This window comes from Budorcas taxicolor, chromosome 13, assembly GCF_023091745.1.
Source record: "Budorcas taxicolor isolate Tak-1 chromosome 13, Takin1.1, whole genome shotgun sequence".
Classification (NCBI taxonomy): domain Eukaryota; kingdom Metazoa; phylum Chordata; class Mammalia; order Artiodactyla; family Bovidae; genus Budorcas; species Budorcas taxicolor.
Window position 1 is genome coordinate 3,763,777 of NC_068922.1, and position 22,580 is coordinate 3,786,356.

The 22,580-nt window shown below is 40.3% G+C and overlaps 1 protein-coding gene across 1 annotated transcript in view; it reads left to right on the forward strand.

The window, feature by feature from the left end:
- The first annotated feature begins 571 nt into the window (after positions 1–571).
- Positions 572–22,580, forward strand: part of SNAP25 (synaptosome associated protein 25) — a 32,485-nt gene continuing 10,476 nt past the window's right edge. The window contains exons 1-4 of the mRNA XM_052651182.1: positions 572–643; positions 2,533–2,574; positions 9,717–9,765; positions 20,960–21,077. Coding sequence (XP_052507142.1) covers positions 572–643; positions 2,533–2,574; positions 9,717–9,765; positions 20,960–21,077 — 281 coding nt within the window. The remainder of the gene's footprint in view (positions 644–2,532; positions 2,575–9,716; positions 9,766–20,959; positions 21,078–22,580) is intronic.

Consider the following 22,580-nt stretch of genomic DNA (forward strand, 5'->3'; position numbering starts at 1 on the left):
GACTGGGTGGGTAGGATTACAAAAGGCCTGAGAGGAAACTTCTGGGGGTGATGGATTTGTTTATTTTCTTAATTGTGATCATCGTTTCCTTGGGAGTATGTATCAAGATGTCTCAAATTGTGTACTTCAAAGATGTGGTATTTTTTGTATGCGAATTATGCCTCAATAAAGCTGATAAGAATAAAATAAAAATAAACAAATGCAAGGTTAAATGAATTCTAACCCGGAGCCACATTCTTCCATTCCAAACGTGGGTGGTGTGTATCTTTAAGAATGCTTCATGGGTAGACGGGTACCTAGCTCCACTGTAAACTAGGCAGCGAGGCACTCAGGCGGCTTTTGGAGAAGCAGCGTAATTCTGTGCCCTCCTGTCTGAGCACTGCTTCCAACTCAGAAGATTGCGGAGGCATGGAGACAGAGAGTGTGGACCATTTAGAGCTTCCCCTAGTTGGGCACAACAACGTGTATGCACAGAAACACTCATATGGTCAAACCTACTTTTTTCCAGGTTCCGTGGCCAACCCGTCCCTGACGCCCCGACCCAGGCGCCCCGCCAGCCCACACCGCTACCATGGCCGAGGACGCGGACATGCGCAATGAGCTGGAGGAGATGCAGCGGAGAGCTGACCAGCTGGCCGATGAGGTGATAGAACCCAGCCCCTGGAAGCAAGCAAGAGATGGGCAGCCACGTAGTCTGTTTTAGTCAGGCTGAGGTGGGGAGAGAGCTTCTTCTCGTGTTTCAGAAGCAGCAGCACTGATTTCCTATATAGCTAAGGCCTCTGCAGACAGGAATGGGTTGGTTATAAAACTTACATGAGATCAGTGGCTGAGCCCAAACTCCCAACTTGTAGAAATCCAGAGAAGTCAAGATCCTCTGAGAAAAGCAACGTCTCTGAATGTCTTACAGCCAGCGGTGTGCAGGAAATGGCTCACTTCTGAAAGCTGGTTGTTACATTGTCCAGAACTTTGCAAGCTGGTATTAAAATTGAATTATATAAGCTGAAATTAAATAGATTCTATTAAAATCAAAGGTAATAAATACTTAAATCTCATCACATCCTAATGATTTTACTACAATCTATGCTTTCAAGGTTCTTGGCATGTGCAGTATCTGTCCTGTGAGGATATAGTCTACCAGTATGTGACCGTTGAACCTTCCCAAGTGTGACACCATGGTGCACTTAGAAATCAGAGAGCAAAAAATATTTAGACCATGGAATCTGCAAACACTACAAATCGGGACTTGACCTATTGTTTTGTTGATCCTCTAGACTTAAAAAAGTGGAAAGATATTAATAACAGGTTAAATTTTGAAGGATGAACATCCACAGCCATTACACTATAAAACACACAGACACACAAAAAACAACTGAGCAAATCTTCCAGTATTTGAAAACTATGATTGTCTTCAACAGAGAAGCCACTGTGCATCATTGACAAATGAATAGAATTGCAACATACATCTTCCTTCACTTTGCTTTTATTCATTAATGTAAATGAAAATATCAACCAGTGTTCATACCAGAGCTGCACTTGTCTTCATGCTTAGCTGTGGACACAAGAGTTCAGCAAAATAAACAAAGCTTTCTGTGAAAATCCATTGGCTATATGGAATTTGCAATAAAGAGTATTATGTATTTTATTATTAGTGGTAAGTTTTATGCTATTATATAAATAGCATCCTTTATATCATTTATATTCATCCTTTATATCATTAAAATAACACTTTTTTTTTTTTCTGGTGAGCCTATTGTTAGGCATTTACCAGCACACCACTGCTTACAGCTCTTCTATTTTGAAAAGCAGCCTGCTGACAGTTCTTCCCAGAAAGTGAACATGCTTCATGTTCCTGAAAACTCTTGTCCCAGATAAGTTTGTCACTTAAAAGCACAGCTTTTGAGAAATCACAATCATTGCTGAATTCTAATAATTTCAAATGAACTGAGAAAAAAGTGACCACACTATGCCCAAGGGACCAGTGCTGAATTCATTTTTTCTTATCTCGGAACCGAGATAATTATAGCTGTTTCCTGTAGGCTAGTCATTTCAAACATGCTTGATTTTTTTTCCACCCTAGGGCAACAACTTAATTTGTACTGATAAGACCTTCCAATTGTGTTTGTAGGAGCTTTGTAAGAAACTTGATGTTAGATTCATCTCAATTCATGAAAAACAACGTCTTTAAAATTCAATATTCTTCATCCAGGGGGACAAAATTAGTCCTCTGAGTATTTGAGATAATTTTTCATGACTCCTCCACATGCAAAATTATCTTTTCCGGATTGCTTTGTCTTTGATATCAAGAACAGCTTCATATGGTTCTGATTTTATGACAATCAGCTTTAATGTAATTGCTTTAAGGAATCTTATTATGTAGAAAGCCTGATAGGAAAGAGATTGAAATTGTGTTTCTGTTACAAACTTCAAAGAACATGTGATAATGGCCCTATGTGTTTCCCAAGTGAAGAACGTTTTCTGATCTTCCTCGACCTCTGGATCCTGCACTCATAATATTTATGTTTTTTGTCTTAGTCTCTGGAAAGCACCCGTCGTATGCTTCAACTGGTTGAAGAGGTAAGGAGTGACCGTATTTCAAGATGAACATTCCCTTTGGCTGACGTATTCTTTGCCTAGGCCCTTTGTCTTTCCCTTGGCCACCGTCCCTTTGATTTCAGTGTGAACGTAGGAACCAGAAAGTCGCATAAGGAAGGAGCTGCTGTATTTAAGCTGCCAAGTAGACATCAAAGTATTCACTCTCCCTCCAGCCCAAGCTAAGTCTGGAAAGCAGAGGAAAATGGTATTTCCAAGTAAATAAATGCTCCCAAGAAATCTTAAAAACATATCAGAGTGATATTTTTTTAATATACAAAAGAATTGTCCACATAAAAATCCTCATTTGTACTGATTTTGATGCCTCTAAATTGCATCTAATCTTGGCTTTCTGTTCTGACTTTAGCCACATGTATGACTTTTAAAAATATGGCTCCATAGAGGCATCATATTTTCAAAAATTGTTAGATTTACAGTCAGGAACTAAAATTCATGAAATAATAGGAAAATTCCTTAATAAAAGGAAGCATTAAGTCTAGTCATGTAAATATAGAAGCTCTTTTTTCATTCCTGACTCTAGACTGAACATTCATTTGCAAGGCACGGTTAATGAATCCTTGACTATTTTTAAATGGGTAAAATAGGGCAGATAGCAGTAATGGAATCAAAATGGCATTTGCAATAAACTCTACTTATTCCAATTTGGGAGAGCAGCAGTCAACCAGGAAGAATAAATAGATTAATTGAACTTGTCCACTGGGAGAGATGAAGTGGAAAAAGAATGGGATGAGCTATATTTATCTTAACTGAATAAAACAAGTCTAATCATTTTTATTCAGTGAGATGCTGTTTTAGCTATGCTTTGAAAATGCTTATCAACGTATGAATTCATGTGTGGTTATCGTCTTCAGAGATCTTGGGGGTTTTCTAGCAGAATGATTCAATGAGCCTACTGGCCTCACGCTACTGTTCATTGCTTCTGCAATGACATGAAAGGAGGAAAAGATAAATTTTATAAGACGAAAGGGAAGGGCAGCCATCTCTCACACTATAGAAGCCACCATTTCCCCTTATTTCTGCAGCTTCAGATTCTCAGCTAAGAATGAAATAAAGCTAAATGTGACTTGTCACAGGAAGGGGAGGAGAAGGTGGCAGCCAAGAACTTGGAGGACCCCTGGGAGGGTGGGGGCGGACTGCTAAACGAAATCTGTTGTCATGAAGAATGATAGTGTGAGCCTGAAGTGTAACAAAAATTGGTCCCACAGGAAGGCAGGCCAGCCAGGGGCCAGGGGCCCTTGGCAGGCACACAAGGAGGCAACCTTCACTCTCTTAATGAAGAGAAATGTTTTCTTTGCTCCATCCTGGGAACACCATTCATGCGGAAATACTTGAGGACCAAGAAGGAAGCAGATATACTGAATCTAAGAGTTCTGGCAAGGCTTTCCGAATAAACGTGTTTCCCCTCAACCTGTTATGAGAACAAGCGAAAGGAATAAATCTGAGTAACATTCCCACGTGAGCTATCACGGTGACTGGAAGGAAGAGAGCTTGGAAGTCAGCTGATGTCATTATCTTGATATATAGTGATACATCTGTATGACCTTCAACTGTGGCCTCCAAGCTCATATTTAATTTGTGTGTATGCACGTGTGAAGCAAATTTCTAATCTACAGAAACTATCACCAGTTTGCCCTCCTGTGCAATGTTGGAACACTGCCTAGAACATGACGTGATAGAGAAATGTATCCAATACCCCTTTCCCCCCGCCCCTCCCCAACCTGAGTCCTTGGGCTGTGCACACTTCTCTTTTGTGTGTCTTCTTAAATTGCAGGCAGTGTTGGCCAGTCTTGGAAAAGAAACATCTGCTCTAATTCTCTAATTTATTCTGGAGGAAAACATCTCAAAAGCTTTATTGATTGAAGTAGGATTCTCAAATCATACATTTTTGTTTCTCCTAAGTGTTTCTGCCAAGCATAAAGTTGCATCTTAGATCAGGGGATAAAGCAGATGGATGCTATTTCCTACCTCTAATGAGAGAGAGGAGGTTATTAGACTTTCGATCCTTAGGAAGTTATGAGCAAGGCATATGAGACTAGATTGATTGCTCTTATATCCTCCTGGGTTATTTTATATTGATGGTCAGATGCCTCTTATGTCTAGGGCATTGGCTAGTCAGATGATATTCTGCTTTTCAATCAAGAAAGAAATTCTCTTTAAAGAGAATCAGCATTAAATATTCATCAAGGACAGAAATCATTAGGAAAATTCGAGCATTGAAGTACCAGGATCTTGCCCATGATCCCAAAATACATCAGTGCCATATAATTTGAATTGAGCTGAATGCTTATTGAAATTCAATCTTAAAGACAGGAAAGGTTACTCAGCTTGTGAAGTCTCCCTGAGGTAAACAGTTCCACTTTCAGTGGAATATAGGACTTTGTGCCATCCCTCATGGGCTTCAGGTTACAACAGAGTGGAAGCATGGAGGCTTACTTTTTAATAGAAGCTACCGTTAGCCTATCAAGGACAATGTGAAGTCACACGGAGGTCAGTGGACAAAGTTCAGAAAAGCTGAATACCATATACACATAAAAAGATTGAAAATCACATAGCACTTGGTTCTTAGGCTAGAGTTGGGAACTGGCTGTTTTGATGGATGCATTTCAACAAGTATTTATGGAATGCCTAACTCTGGGGGTGGAAGATAAAAATGGATATCATGCAGGAAAACTTATGAAAATAGTTCTCCAAAGTCAAGACTCCACCTGCCTTAGGAGCATAAAGGAGGGGACAGTGAATTCTAGAGGGAGAGTCATAAAACTATCGGCAGGAAACGGTGTCTACACGTTAATGCCTTGGGCCATGAAACTAAACCAGGAAAAGCCAAGCTGCTGTAGGGCAGGCTGATCCTAAAGCCCCACAGAGCTTCATGCCGTGGTGGTTACTGAGGGCTCCCCAACATTGATGGGTGTTTTAGCATCTTTTCTTTTCATTCCAACTTATCTTTTGAAACACTTTGGCCACAAGAAGAAAGTAAGTATTCTAAAGCTATGTGTTTATTATGCCATACTTTCTACTGAAGGGGAAGATCAGGCTGCACAATTATTTTCAGGTAGACAGATGGGAGGGTGTTTTGGAACTCTAGAGATTGAGAGAGTACCAGGACTGGCCTAGTTTTAGCTAAGGTGTATTGGACTTTGGAGAAAGCATTTCAGGATGACAAAAGAAAGACTTTAAAATGTTCTATAAACATTGTCTTAGTTCATCAGCAAGGGAAAAATAAGACAGAGAAATAAAAGGTAAATAAAAAGAAATGAAAAAAAGAAGTCCCTGACATCTCCAACTACCCCTGTTAGTAGGTAGACCGGTTTCCCAGGAACGTCAAACAGGAACCAAGAATTGAACTAAGACAAATATAGAACCATCGCCTCTCCCTCCTTGCTATTAAAACATAATACTCGTCTTCTCAGGCATGTATTTGTCTGGGCCTTACCTTAGTTCCAGGGGCAGAGTAGAAGCCTAATAACCATTTAGTGAATGAACAAATGAGTGAATGAACCAACCTAGGAACTTCCCAGTTTTATTTAGCATCTCTGTCCTTGTCTGAAACATGGGGAAGCATCTGCTGCTGCTGCTGCTGCTAAGTTGCTTCAGTTGTGTCCGACTCTGTGTGACCCCGTAGACAGTAGCCCACCAGGCTCCCTCATCCCTAGGATTCTCCAGACAAGAACACTGGAGTGGGTTGCCATTTCCTTCTCCAATGTGTGAAAGTGAAGTCGCTCAGTCGTGTCCCACTCGTAGCGACCTCATGGACTGCAGCCTACCAGGCTCCCCTATCCATGGGATTTTCTAGGCAAGAGTACTGGAGTGGCTTGCCATCGACTAGACCAGTGCAAGTGCGTTGCATGAAGCAGGGCACTCAAAGCCCATGCTCTGGGACAACCCAGAGGGATGGGATGGGGAGGGAGGTGGGAGGGGGCTTCAGGGTGCAGAAACACATGTGCACCCGTGGCTGACTCATGTCGACGCATGGCAAAAACCACCACAGTATTGTAAAGTAATTACCCTCCAATTAAAATAAGTTAATTAAAAAAAATTTTTTTAAAGAAAACATGGGGAAGCATCTAGAAAGGTCAAGTGACTGTTCCCCAATCTCAGTTGCTGGCTGAGCTAACACAATCTAGTATTGCTAACTTTCAGATCTGTGCTCACTGCTTCTGTTCTCCCAAATTGGGGCATATCTGGATTGTTCAGTGAATCATTCCAACAATGAAATATTGAGCGCCAAATTGAACAACGAGGAAATTATACTTGCAGGGCTTCATATAAAATAAATGAGTAGAGCCCAAAGGGTCAACAGCTGAGAGCTGGGTTGACTAAACTGAAATCATTCATCTGTTGCCCACCCTCTGTCCCCAATAGAATGGAACAGAGATCTCATACATGACCTTGAGTTGAGTCCTCACAAAAGAAGATGCTCCCTAAGATGACCCAGTCCTCACCAGAACTTGCATTATCACATCTGTATGTCTGAATGAGCCATCTGCTTCTTAAAATTTCTTCTCATACGCAATGGCTAAAATATTCAGAAAAGGGGCACAGAAATTAAAGTAGCCCGCCAGGCTGCTCTGTCCATGGGATTCTCCAGGCAAGAGTACTTGGAGTGGGTTGCCATTTCCTTCTCCAAGGGATCTTCCCGACCCAGGAATTGAACCCAGGTCTCCTGCACTGCAGGCAGATTTTTTACTATCTGAGTTACAAGGAAAACCCCTGTTAAAGTGTGTAGATGAATTTCCATTTATAGTGCATTGAAGAACAAGGTTTTGAAGTATCTTCTGGGGTCTAGAATCTTGCTGCTAGTGTACGTCCTTGCACCAGCCAGCATTGATGATCTTGCTCAAAATGCAAAATATTTGGCTCTATCCCAGTCCTACTGAATCAGGATCTATATTTTAATAAGATGTTTCCTATGCAGGGGATTCACATGCACATCAAAGTTTGAGAAGCAATGATCTAGAAGCTTCTTACGGTAGTTGGTAATGATGATATTTTAGTTTGCCCAGATATCCTGCTATAGATGCAGTTTGTGAGGTGTTTATTTTAGTAACCCGATTATAATGCTAACTATTGGCCAGGCACTGTTCTAGCACATGCTGACTATTAATTCATTGAATTCAAGTAACAACTCAGTAAGATACGAACTATTATGATCAGTATATTATAAATGAGAGAACTGAGGCCCAGAACAGTTAAGACCCTTGCCCAAGGACCCGTAGCCAGGAAAGAAAATCACCAGGATTCCAGGGCAGAGTCTAGCTTCAGAATCTGTGCTGTCAATGACTCTTGAAGTCACACTGAGCCATTACTCTCAAAACTATATCCTGAATTGGCAGCTAAAGTTTATCAAAATGTGTTCAAACACTAGTTCAGAAAGATACATGCGCCCCAGTGTTCATAGCAGCATTATTTACAGTTGCCAAGATATGGAAATTATCTAAGAGTCCATCAACAGATAAATGGATAAAGAAGCTATGGTATATATATATATATATATATATATATATAATGGAATACTATTCATCATTAAAAAGAATGACATTTTGCCATTTGCAGCAACATGGATGGACTTGGAGGGTATTATGCTAAGTGAAATAAGACAGAGAAAGACAAATACTGTATGATATCACTTTTATGTGGAGTCTAAATACACAACAAATTAGTGACTAGAACAAAAAAGAAGCAGACTCACAGATGCAGAGAACAAACTAGTGGCTGCCAGTGAGAAAAAGGAAGGGGTTGTATAGGGATAGGGGGAAAAGGGGCTTTTATGAGATATATGAAATCAGGCGTGTGAACCTTGTGAAAATTATACAGCACTTTAAAGAATCTTTCATTCAATTTTTTTTAAAGCAAAATAGTCTTTTCTGTCTGGGAAAGTTAACCGCACACATTTTCTGAAATGGTGAGTTTATAAAAGCTCACAGAAATAATTTTCATTGTTTTAATTCTATTGGAATTGAATCATTGAAGAACTATTCAAACAACAACAACAATCCAAACCTTCTGTTGACCTCCAGTAACATCTCTCTCTCTCTCTCCTAGTTTACTGTAAACCAGTAGAAAATAAAAGGAGCCATGAGAGATGTGTTATTTTAGAATTTATTCTCAGGGCTGCCATGAGTGTTCCTTGGGAAACCAATTAATCCAAACTGTAAGCAGTACCATTTAATACCTATCAGCAGTCACCCTGTGAAATGGAAGATCTTTACTTAACTAGTTAGAATTCCTGGAAATGATGATTCCTAAGTATGAGCAATACAAATATCTCTGCTCCTTTTCCCACCCACCACCAACTCCCACTTCCCTCCACCAAATAGTGCAGGGCTGTTGGACATATTGAAATCATAAGAAGTGAGGTGTGGGTGCCTTTTATAGACTACTCCTGACCCGAAAAACTGCAGGAAAACTTGTGGATGAATTATTTTCTCACACTATATTGTTGTACAGAATTTTAGATTTCATTAGAAAAAGCCCTTATCTCTCATCTTTCAACCCCTTTTCTAAATCTTGTAGAAAACCTCTCCATAGAGAAAAATAAATGGAAGATTGAATTTCTTTTTGAGCTGTGTTTCTCAACCTTGTGATGCAGTCATCTCTTTTGATAACCCTAAAAATCTCACCCCATCTCCCACACAAGATTCCACACACATCTTCCCAGTGGACCACCCTTCACCAATTTGCTGATGGAAACTTTCTGATATATCAAACCAAAGAAGTTTTAGTCTCAAAGATTTTGAAAGACTTTTCTTTCTGTGGTTGGTGTTACCAAAACGATAGGCATTTTATTTTCCAGATATAGAATCATAGTGTGATATTATATGTGTGTATTCCAAGTCCATGTCAAACACCAACCCGTCTTACCCCTTGGAGACTGAGCTGTATCCCCTCTTCTATCTGAGAATCACTGAATGATCAGGTCCATAAGTGACCCACTCCTGAGTCCCTCCCCAGCCCCTAAGATTCTTTGCCATGTTTCCTTCCTCTTTTTCCTTTGATCCTTCTTCATTTTCCATTTCTAGGGCTAATTGTCCCCTTACTGATTTCTCTTTCTCTCTTTTCTCTCTCTCTAACTCGTTTTCCACTTTGCTACCATTATTGGAATGTAGAGTAAAGATGCTGGTATCAGGACTTTGGTTATGTTGGATGAACAAGGAGGTAAGTTCAGATTTCTTCAGTAAGAACAATTCCTCCTCTGAGTAAAATGCATTTAAAACTGATTTGTGCATCCACAGGTGGTCATTGCATGTGTTATGCACATATATAAGTGTAAGAGTTCTGGTTTTCATCTTATTTTTTTTGTTCCTTTCTCTCTTAAAGAAATTGGTATATGTATAGAAATGTCTTCATGGTTGAATAAATGGTACTACACTCCCTGTTACATGTGTTGGGGTAAAAGAATTTTGAAGGCAAAAGTCATTTGTTTGGATTTTTTAAATGATAATATTTTGGACAGTTTGGGGATTCTCCCCCTTAGCCCCAATATTTCCTATAAATTTGGTGTTCTTCTAATAATTCCTACATAGAGTGAGAGAATCATGTACCATGTTGTCCATTTATTTTGACCATCCTAATTCAGCATCTGGCTGTTTTGATTTAAAAGTCATTATGAGAGTTCCTTAAATAACTAGAAGCTTTTTTAACAGATCATAAACTGAGGGAAATCATTGGAAAATGGAAAATTGAACCACTTAAAATATTTGAACTTTTTCATTTAATTATAAAAATAGAGGCAGTGAAAATCAGAGTAACAGCATTTTAGTATAGCATCTTTATAGTCTAGAGTGGAATCTAGAAGGGAGTACTAACATTTTTCCCTTTGACTTATTTGTCTAGTCATTCAGAGATGCTTTAATTCTAGCTAGAAGTTAGTTGCCTGATTCCATTCTAAATTCTTATCATAACAAACAGATTTGGCAGACATATTTTCTCTTTATTTGTATTTAATGTCGGCATTAGAAAACTCTCAGCAATCATGAGAAATTTTTAAATGTCAAAGATAAAAAGGTAACATTTATTTAAAACATGGAACATCATAAACAAACTCTAGGAATAAATCTCAAATTGAGAGGAAAATTGCCTTAATATGTAAATCATCAGCTTACATGTAGATGTATGAAACTATGCTTTACCCAACAACAGTAATAAGATGCCACTCTTTAGCTGACTGGCACAACTTTTTTTAACTGATAATAATCAACACTGTGACTATGTCAGGAAAACAGAAATCCTCAATCTACATGTGGGCATTGTTGATTGATACAAACGTTTGAGAGTAATTTGATAATATACACACATTTTGATGTGCACCCATCTTTCGACCAAGATATTCCACTCCTAGAATTAGATGCTGCAGATATTCATTGACAAATCTGTGAAGAAAAATAAACATGCCTTACCTATAATACTGTAAAACTGGAAACAACCTAAGTGTCCAGCAGTGAAGAGGCCAACCACATCAATATGGTATGGCCATGAAAAAATTCTGCATAAAGTGTCGCAACCATTGCAATATATAATATAAATCTTTATTTACTGACCTCTGAGTAGTTGGGGCAGGGACTGGGAGGGTCTGAACTACTCTTAGGGGTCCTCTGAGAAACAACTGCTAGGAATCAATTAGAAGTACATTGGTGAAGAGGAGACGAGCAGAAGTAGGCAGGGAGAGTCTTCTGTGATGTGGGCCTGACACTTTTGAGAGGGGAGAGTATGGGTGGAGGCTTGGGTAGGAATCTCATACTGCAATGCTGCTCTGAGAAAGTCTCAGCCAGACTGATGCACAGCCCAGGAGCAAAGAAAACCCGATGAGGCAACCCCATGCTGGGCAGGATTGCCCCCAAGCTAGTAAATCATGCTCAGTCATTGGCTGGGAGCATCCCAGAGAGGGCGTGGCCTCCATGTAAATATGGGAGATCATAGAGATGCCACAGCTGGAGGTGTCTGCTAACTGAAGAGTCCCTCTTGGAAGGAGATCTGAGTATACCCTCATGGCTGTCAGGAAAGACATTTGTTTCTATATTATTTATTTGTATTAAATTTTTCCAATAAACATACACTAACCAGTTTTTTCAAATCAAGAGAAAAGTTCTTTAAAAAAAAACAACGAACATGAATCCCAACACCTGCCCTCTCATTAAAAAAAAAAAAGTAAATTGCAAAATTAATACAAAAATAATGAAGTATAGTAGAGTGGTATTTTGAAGGGATTACAATAGCTAGAGCAGTCTTCACAACTCCTCAAATGAATTTGCTATAAATTTTAAGACTTGCTGACTTGAGCCGTATAGCAATGTCCCAGACTTTGAAACCCAGGATGCGCTGTCACTGCATTTTTTTAAGAATTGCATTTAATTGGGCAACATGTGCCTATATAGAAGAGTAGTACTTCATTTCCAGTGCTAAATTGATACATATACACTCAAGAAATATAGAATTCTACCTTATTAACTCTCTTTAGTTAATGATTTGCATATGAAAGGGGTAGAAAAAGAAGCATTGCAATAGAAAGAAAGATTTGAAAAAGGTTCAGGATAATGCCATTTTACCCCTAACTATAAAGCTTTGACATAAAGACATGAAAAATAATACATAAAATCTGAAGTAAAAAAACATAGTAAGATATTGAGTTGCAAATTACATTGTACTTTGATGAGGAAAATCTAGAGACAAAATTTGCCAAAATCTCCAAACAAATGCAAAAGCAAATTATTCTTAAACATAAATGATTCCCAAGAATATCTTTATATTATTCTCAGAGAAACAAAGCCAAAGTGCAGATATTCCCTGCAAGACAATTAGTGTTCTCAGCTAAGACATTCCAGTTATGGCTGCATGGCTAAATTCTCTGTTGAACATATTTCCTAGGATAACCTGGGTTTTACCAGATGCATGATGGATAATTGATACAGATGAGAAACACACAACTGTAAACATTCAAAAGTAGGTGGCTTCTGCCTGGTCTTAAGTGGTGTATGTTCCATTTATACTGTAAGAAGAGATTAGGATCTTTTTAAATGAGTCAACAACTATCTTCTCTGCCATTGTAAATGCATTTGAATGCTGTATATGCTGTGTTTAGTTGTTTAGATCAGTAACTGCTTTAAAATTTCTCTCCAGTTTATGCTCTACTAATTTTATCTTTGCCTGAACACCAAAAGTGTTGACTGCTTCTCCCCTTCAGCTGCACAGAAGTCTCAAGAAACAGTCACCCTCCTAAAGAACCATTCCAGGTTGCCCTGCTAAATGCTTGAACTCAGAAATCCCTTACAGGATTCCTGTTTCATGCTCAGGAATCCAGAGGCCGTGGAACACTGAGCATGGCAGCCGGCCCTGGAAATGTACCACGTCCTGGGATTTTTCTGTTCTGTGAACGAAATCCCCCGAAATACCCTTACCTCTAATGTGGGATGACTCAGACTTTCACTTCCATATCTCTTGTCCCCTTTGTTGGTTTTTGCTGGGTTATATGTTTGTTTAGATGCTGAAAATGTGGCTCTTGGGAAAATCCAATGGGAAAAACTCCAAACTAGACAGTGAAATCTTTGGCCAGTGCCTGGCAGAGTAAAGGCAAAGTAAACTGTCATCCAGAGAGTCTGCCAACATTTCTAAATGGTTCATGGCCCTACAAGAGAGCATTTGTGAAAACATCCCTCTTGCTAAAGTCCCCTCACCAATCTCTCTTATGAATGACTAAAGCTGCTATTGTCCAATATGGTAGCCACAATAGTCAAGTGACTATTTGAATTTATTTAAATTAATTAATTACCATATGTTCATCAGTGCTCAGGAAAATTAAAATCATATACTCAGCGTCTGTAACTGGATACACTCGTGAAGCCTTATACATTGAGTCTTGCTGTTCTTCTGTTTTGTTCTTACTAGACTGACGATTCTAATGGCCCCATGCTGCTTTACTTAAGTAATATTAGTAGAAAGTGAAAGTTGCTCAGTTGTGTCTGATTCTTTGTGACCCCATGGACTATACAGTCCATGGAGTTCTCCAGGCCAGAATACTGGAGTGGGTAGCCTTTCCTTCTCCAGGGGATCTTCCCAACCCAGGGATCAAACCTAGGTCTCCTTCATTGCAGGCGGATCCTTCACCAGGTGAGCCACAAGGGAAGCCCAAGAGTACTGCAATGGGTAGCCTATCCCTTCTCCAGCAGGTCTTTCCGACCCACAAATCAAACCAGGGCCTCCTGCATTGCAGGTGGATTCATTACCAACTGAGCTATTAGTAGAAACGATATCTAAACTTAGATCCCTAAGCATCCTGCCATTGGTGGATCCATCACAAATAACCAGTCATCCAAATATCATGGCAGAAATAAGAAAGAACAATTTCTTGCCCCGACATATAGTGTGACATACTGGAACACCTCCCCAATCCAAAACGTTATTTCCCTCCCAGTCTCCAAGAGTAAACAGAACAGTCAGAAAGTAAGTTTATGGAAGTAAGGAGCCAGTCAAACCTGAATACTGCATTGCATAGTCTCTCAGGTGTTGTTGTCCATGTCAGAATAGAATGAGGATATTGATTGCTTTCAAGCATTTCCTGAGAAATATCTTCACAGAAATCACTGAAGTGCTGTGAAGTCCCTATACTCCAAACATATTCATAAACATAACTCAATTACACTCTAAAGATTGATATTATTTGGGGTACCTACTACGTGCCATGACACTGAAGAAAACAGACAAAAGTCCCTGACTTCATAGCATTCACATGCTAAGAGGGGACAAGAAAAAGGAAAGAATGTTATCGTTAGAATATCTGTGACAAAATTGTTCCATGATGTTTTTTCAGGATTTGACTTCAGTTCAGTTCAGTCACTCAGTCGTGTCCGACTCTTTGCGACCCCATGAATCGCAGCATGCCAGACCTCCCTGTCCATCACCAACTCCTGGAATTCACTCAAACTCATGTCCATCACGTCGGTGATGCCATCCAGCCATCTCATCCTCTGTCGTCCCCTTCTCCTCCTGCCCCCAATCCCTCCCAGCATCAGGGTCTTTTCCAATGAGTCAACTCTTCACATGAGGTGGCCCAAGTACTGGAGTTTCAGCTTCAGCATCAGTCCTTCCAATGAACACCCAGGACTGATCTCCTTTAGGATGGACTGGTTGGATCTCCTTGCAGTCCAAGGGACTCTCAAGAGTCTTCTCCAACACCACAGTTCAAACGCATCAATTCTTCGGAGCTCAGCTTTCTTCACAGTCCAACTCTCACATCCATACATGACCACTGGAAAAACCATAGCCTTGACTAGACGGACCTTGCTGGCAAAGCAATGTCTCTGCTTTTGAATATGCTATCTAGGTTGGTCATAACTTTCCTTCCAAGGAGTAAGTGTCTTTTAATTTCATGGCTGCAGTCACCATCTGCAGTGATTTTGGAGCCCCCAAAATAAAGTCTGACCCTGTTTCCACTGTTTCCCCATCTATTTCCCATGAAATGATGGGACCAGATGCCATGATCTTAGTTTTCTGAATGTTGAGCTTTCAGCCAACTTTTCACTCTCCTCTTTCACTTTCATCAAGAGGCTTTTTAGTTCCTCTTCACTTACATTGTGTATAATGATACATTCAGCCAATATTGGTAGATATAAAATAGTTTTCAGAATCAACTGTTCTGAAATAGCTCCAGAATTCCACTTTGCTATGATCCTTGCTGTACAAGCTGCAACCCATGGCAGAAGCCCACTCTCAGGAATAGGGATCTGACCCTGCCTGTTTGTGTTTTCATTTGGATTCTCTGGTTCAGAAATCTAACACTTGTGCACCAATTTACCTTTATTTATGTTATTTTCTAATCCCTGGAGACACAGTGAGTGGGGCTCCTATATTTTGCTGAAAATACTAACTTGAGGAATTCCCTAGGAAGGGCAAACACCTGAATGCATGCCCGCATGCCATAACCTGGGTATGTGTCAGCTTATCGGTCAAGCCCATATTTTCCCTCTCTACCCACATACGGGAATGTGGGCCTACCTGCCCACAGTCCTCTTGGTTTCAAGCAATCTTCTGGGCCACTTCCGCTCCTCTCTGATGAGGGCAGACTTTCAAGAACCTTGTCTTGACCAGTGGGGAGAATGTGGAGCTTCAGAGCAAGCCAGAAGGCTGGTGGAGGTGGAGCTCCCCCAGAGGAGAGATGCTCTGCTAGTCTCTCACAAGTTGAATGAGAGCAACTAAGATTCAGGGAGATCACTCAAATGAACTTGGGAGACTTCAGATTTTTGAAGCAATGTAGAAACCAATATTTCAAATCGTTCTTTACAATTAATGCCACCCACAGTGAACACATCGAGAGAAACCTTTACTTTGATAATTCTGGGAGGCCAAATCTTGCCACAGGTACCACTTTCAACTCCCACCAGACACCTGCATGTCGTAATGAGCCATGCCGAGTGGGGCCACCTGAGACGGATGGAGCATGGTGGAGAGGTCTGACAAAACGTGGTCCACTGGAGGAGGGAGTGGGAAACCACCCCAGTAGTCCTGCCTTGAGAACCCCGTGAACAGTATAAAAAGGCAGAAAGATAGGACACTGAAAGATGAACTCCCCAGGTCGGTAGGTGCTTAATATGCTACAGTGGAGAAATAACTCCAGAAAGAATGAAGAGATGGAGTTAAAGCAAAAGCAATACCAATTGTGGATGGGACTGGTGATGGAAGTAAATTCCAATGCTGTAAAGAGCAATATTGCATAGGAACCTGGAATGTCAGGTCCATGAATCAAGGGAAATTAGAAGTGGTCAAGGGAGATGGCAAGAGTGAACGCTGACATTCTAGGAATCAGCCAACTAAAATGGACTGGAATGGGTGAATTTAACTCAGATGACCAGTATATCTACTACTGTGGACAAGAATCCCTTAGAAGAAAGGGAATAGCCCTCATAGTCAACAAAAGAGTCTGAAATACTGTACTTGGATGCAATCTCAAAAATGACAGAATGATCTCTGTTCATTTCCAAGGCAAACCATTCAATATCACAGTAATCCAAGTCTATGCCTCTAACAGTAATGCTGAATAAGCTGAAGTTGAATGGTTCTATGAAGACCTACAAGACCTTCTAGAACTAACACCCAAAAAAGATGTCCTTTTAATTATATAGGCCTAAAGTGCAAAAGTAGGAAGTCAAGAGATAGCTGGAGTAACAGGCAAATTTGACCCTGGAGTACAAAACAAAGCAGGGCAAAGGCTAACAGAGTTTTCCCAAGAGAACGCACTGGTCACAGTGAACACCCTCTTTCAACAACACAAGAGGAGACTCTACACATGGACATCAACAGATGGTCAATATCGAAATCAGATTGGTTATATTCTTTGCAGACAAAGATGGAGAAGCTCTATACAGTCAACAAAAACAAGACTAGGAGTTGACAGTGGCTCAGATCATGAACTCCTTTATTGCCAAATTCAGACTTAAACTGAAGAAAGTAGGGAAAACCATTAGACCATTCAGGTATGTCCTAAATCAAATTGTTTACAATTATACAGTGGAAGTGACAAATAGATTCAAGGGATTAGATCTGATAGACAGAGTGCCTGAAGAACATGGACAGAGGTTCATGACATTGTGCAGGAGGCAAGGATCAAGACCATCCCCAAGAAAAAGAAGTTCAAAAAGGCAAAATGGCTGTGAGAAGACCTTACAAATAGCTGAGAAAAGGAGAGACGCAAAAGGCAAAGGAGAAACGGAAAGATATACCCATCTGAATTCAGAGTTCCAAAGAATAGCAAGGAGAGATAAGAAGGCCTTCCTCAGTGATCAATGCAAAGAAATAGAGGAAAACAATAGAATGGGAAAGACTAGAGATCTTTTCAAGAAAATTAGAGATACAAAGGGAACATTTCATGCAAAGATGGGCTCAATAAAGGACAGAAATTGTAGGGACCTAACAGAAGCAGAAGATATTATGAAGATGTGGCAAGAATACACACAAGAACTGTACAAAAAAGATCTTCTTGACCCAGATGACCACGAAGGTGTGATCACTCACCTAGAGCCAGACATCCTGGAATGTGAAGTCAAGTGGGCCTTAGAAAGTATCACTAAGAACAAAGCTAGTGGAGGTGATGGAATTCCAGTTGAGCTATTTCAAATCCTAAAGATGATGCTGTGAAAGTACTGTACTCAATATGCCAGCAAATCTAGAAAGCTCAGCAGTGGCCACAGGACTGGAAAAGTTCAGCTTTCATTCCAATCCCAAAGAAAGGCAGTGCCAAAGAATGCTCAAACTACTGCACAATTGCACCCATCTCACGCGCTAGCAAAGTAATGCTCAAAATTCTCCAAGCCAGGCTTCTACAGTACATGAACCATGAACTTCCAGATGTGCAAGCTGGATTTAGAAAAGGCAGAGAAACCAGAGATCAGTTGGCCAACATCCACTGAAGCATCAAAAAAGCAAGAGACTTCCAGGAAAACATCTACTTCTGCTTTATTAACTACACCAAAGCCTTTGATTGTGTGGATCACAACAGACTGGAAAATTCTGAAAGAGATGGGAGTACCAAACCACCTAACCTGCCCTCTGAGAAATCTGTATGCAGGTCAAAAACAACAGTTAAACTGGACAGGAACAAAAGACTGGTTCCAAATCAGGAAAGGAGTACGTAAAGGCTATATATTATCACCCTGCTTATTCAACTTATATGCAGAGTACATCATGCAAAATGCCAGGCTGGATCAAGCACAAGCTGGAATCAAGATTGCCTGGAGAAATATCAATAACCTCAGATACGCAGATGATACCACCCTTATGGCAGAAAGCAAAGAAGAGCTAAAGAGCCTCTTGATGGAAGTGAAAGAGGAGAGTGCAAAATTTGGCTTACAAGTCAACATTGAAAAACTGAAGATCATGGCATCCAATCCCATCACTTCATGGCAAATAGATGGAGAAAGAATGGAAACAGTGACAGACCTTATTTTGGGAGGCTGCAAAATCACCTCAGATGGTGACTGCAGCCATGAAATAAAAGACACTTTCTCCTTGGAAGAAAAGCTATGACCAACCTACAGAGTATATTAAAAAGCAGTGACATTACTTTGCTGACAAAGGTCCATCTAGTCATAGCTATGGTTTTTCCAGTAGTCATGCATGGACGTGAAAGTCGGACTATAACGAAAGTTGAACGCCAAAGAATTGATGCTTTTGAACTGTGGTGTTGGAGAAGACTCTTAAGGGTCCCTTGGACTGCAAGGAGATCCAACCAGTCCCTTCTAAAGGAAATCAGTCCTGAATATTCATTGGAAGGACTGATGCTGAAGCTGAAACTCTAGTACTTTGGCCACATGATGCAAAGGACTGACTCATTGGAAAAGACCGTGATGCTGGGAAAGATTGAAGGCAGGAAGAAAAGGGACAACAGAGCATGAGATGGTTGAATGGCATCACCAAATCTATGGACATGAGTTTGAGTAAGCTCTGGAAGTTGGTGATGGAAGGGAAGCCTGGCATATTGCAGTCCATGGGGTCGCAAAGAGTCGGACACCGACTAAGTGGCTGAACTGAACTGAACCCAGAGATGTGCTTCAACCCCACCTCAGACCAGCTCTCCAGGAAGCCCTTAGCAATTCCTCAAATGGGGATTGTCATCCCTATTCTGTCTGTTCTTAACGTGCTTCTTGTTTTGAAGATACTGGGCTCCACTTCCCCAAACCAATCTCTCATTTGATAGTTATTTTGATCTACAGACTAATTTATTGCATTCCTTAAGGAAACTGGGATGAAGTGTTTGGAAAAGTACAGAAAGTTTGGAAAAGTACAGAAAAGTACAGAAAAGTTCTCTGGAATGTAAAGAGTTGTCATCCATTTTTTTAGCCCCTTCCAGAATTTTCTTAAAGATAAGAGTATACCTATATTTATTCAGCAAAGTTTTGCCAGCACTACACTGTTATTTCCTGTGGCTATCACATACTGGATAAACATTCTGTTTTCCCTTGTCTCTTGAAAACCAGAGCAGAGACAGCAAATTCCTAATAAGCTGAATTCTGTTCCTCAGCCCCACAAAAGACAACACAATAGCTTCTTATTTTCCAAATGGACAGGCAGTCTCTCCAGTTTGGAATGACAATTTAATGTGAAATTGTTTTTAAGTAATTATTTATGCCCTTTTATACAGGAAAATATTTACCAGTTTTATTCTAATCATATCTTTCTTCCCAGAGGCATAGGCATGCATGCATGAAAATGTAGTTGAAAAGAGGAATAGAAATGTAATTAGGTTTTGTAAATAGCCAGCCAGGACATCCCACTGCTGCCTTAATGGTCTTATGCGTCCAGTCACTATGCCGTGTCTGGCTCTGTCTGACCCCATGGACTGTAACCCGCCAGGCTCCTCTGTCCATGGGATTTTTCAGGCAAGAATACTGGAATGGGTTGCCATTTCCTCCTCCAGGGATCTTGCGACCGAGAGATGGAACCCTCATCTCCTGCAATGGCACGCAGATTCTTTGCCACTGAGCTACATGAAAAGCCAAAAAGTCATAAAAGCTGTTTTAAAAATCACTTCATGTAACTTGTAATTTACTCAATTTAATGACACCACTTTTGAAAAATTAATCAAGTTGATGACTGTAACCCTGGCAACCTAGAAGTATGATTCGTTTTTATGGCCATCAGTCTATGTCTTAAGATACTGTCTAAGGTCAGCTTTCCTGGAACTGGTGACTTAGTACTGTTTCATGTTCCAATCCATCACCTTTCTCCAGGAATTTAATGGTCCAGTACCTGTAATGTTGCTGTGCTGATATTGCTTTTCTTACAGCTTCTATGAATTGAATATTCAAAACCAAAGACTGCCTATGGCCTGCCTTTGGCTAAACAGCCATTGCTAGGGGGAAGAAAAGATATGGTACCTATTGCTAATTATCACTATAGTTGTTATTTTTCCCAAAGGAGAAAGTGGGTTATTTTCTATCCTTAGCTGGTTGAGGGTGCTAAAAACCAAAAGAGAGAGATGTTTTAAAGTTGAAGCAGACACTTCCTCTAGCACCATTGCATTTGAATGCCTAAAACATAAACTAACACCCTATTTTCTTTCTCTTGAGTTTCACTGGTGTCTGAGTAAGTGAATATGCTGTGCTGTTTTCCTGGACATTCAGAATCAAGCAGGCTTACCTACTCCATCCCATCATGTCTGAACTATAAACTATATGAGCATCACTTTTGTTCATTTCCTTCCACCCCTGGCTGCATAGGGCATCAACAACCGATTCTAGCAATGCATCTCCTCAGACAATGCATTGTAATAGCTCTCCCTCTTTCTCAAATTCCGTTTCATTTCTCATGTTCTGTTGAAAACCCCCAAAAAATTCATTCCACACTGTCATCCCTTTGTCCTAACCAGAACAACTCGATCGTGTCGAAGAAGGCATGAACCATATCAACCAAGACATGAAGGAGGCTGAGAAAAATTTAAAAGATTTAGGGAAATGCTGTGGCCTTTTCATATGTCCTTGTAACAAGTAGGTACTGGGTACCAGCTCTAATCTGTGGCGTCCAGTTTTCTTTCTTTCTTTTTTTTTTTTCTTTAATGTCAAAGTGAATGTCTGAAGTTTTGTCTTTTTTTTCTTTGTCCTTTTCCATCCGCTTCATTCTGTGGGGATAAAATACTTGTGTTTAATCAGAACAACTGGAACGCATTGAGGAAGGGATGGACCAAATCAATAAGGACATGAAAGAAGCAGAAAAGAATTTGACGGATCTAGGAAAATTCTGCGGGCTTTGTGTGTGTCCCTGTAACAAGTAGGTGCTGCCTGCCTGCCTGAAGCTTTGGTTTCCCAAGGCCCATCTCCAAGCCTTGACAATCTCATTCCTGCTGGGTGCAAAGGCAGGATGAGTATGTGGCATGCAGAACAGATCAATACCGTCTCTAATGCATTCATCTCATAGCATAGATGATATTAGTGGGAGTAAACTGTTGATGCATTAAAAATCAGGCATACTACAGTGAAAGCTTCACTGTCAGCAACTTTTATTGATGAACGTTTCAACATTTTCCAGAAAGTGTACCTCAAGACAGAGACTAACCTCAAGAAAGAGGCACCACCCAGGGAATTTTATGTTCTCTAAATCCCCGAAACCAAAATTGCAGATTTAGAAAAGACCGGGGGTAAGTTTGGAAGTTGAGATACACATATGTATCAAGGTTTGATTTTTCAGAAGCAAAAATAGCAGGTAATTTGGCCCAAACAAGCATTCCATAAGTTAGAGAGTAAGTAAGACAGAGATTCACCCTTTCAACTGCCCACCAGTTACCAAATCTGGTCAGCGGTTAGACCATAGATGCCGCAGCTGCACCCAACGCAGAGGCAAAGAGTCCTTCAGCAAGAAGTGCTCATGCCTTAGCCAAATTGGGCCCATCCCTCTCCAATTCTTCCTTTAGGAAGATCTCCCGTACACTGGCCGAAATGTTGAAATGTGTAGATTTTGCATGCACAACATCACAAAACATTCAACTGTTAAGGTTCTGCAACGCTTTTTTGGAATGTAGCAGAAATGTGACATGTGGTTATAAAGGTTTGCAACAGAAGGAATCTGAAAATAAGTGTTCTGGAAGGTAGTCTTATTTGACTAGCAGTGGAAAACAAAAAATGCATGAGTGGATTGTCCAACATGCATTTGGAAGATTAAACCCGTTCCCCGATCCCCCTCACCCCTCGTACTTCCCTTTGAGCAGAAGCCTTTTTCTAAAAGCTCTCCTGATCCTAGCTTTTAGAATAGAAATCGATGTCATTTCTAGCTGATTATATGACCATTCACATCCTTTAAACTTTGAGGCTGATTTAAAATATCCCACTTCCTGTTTAGGAGGGGAGGGGCTCAATTTACAAATAAATTTAAGTTTTGTGTTTTTTTTTTAAAGAATGATCTACAGTAAAACCTGATTAACTGGAATCTAGCTAACTTGAACCTTCGAGTATATTTATATTTTTGTTTGTTTCGACTTTTAGCAAAAAGAGGCAAAT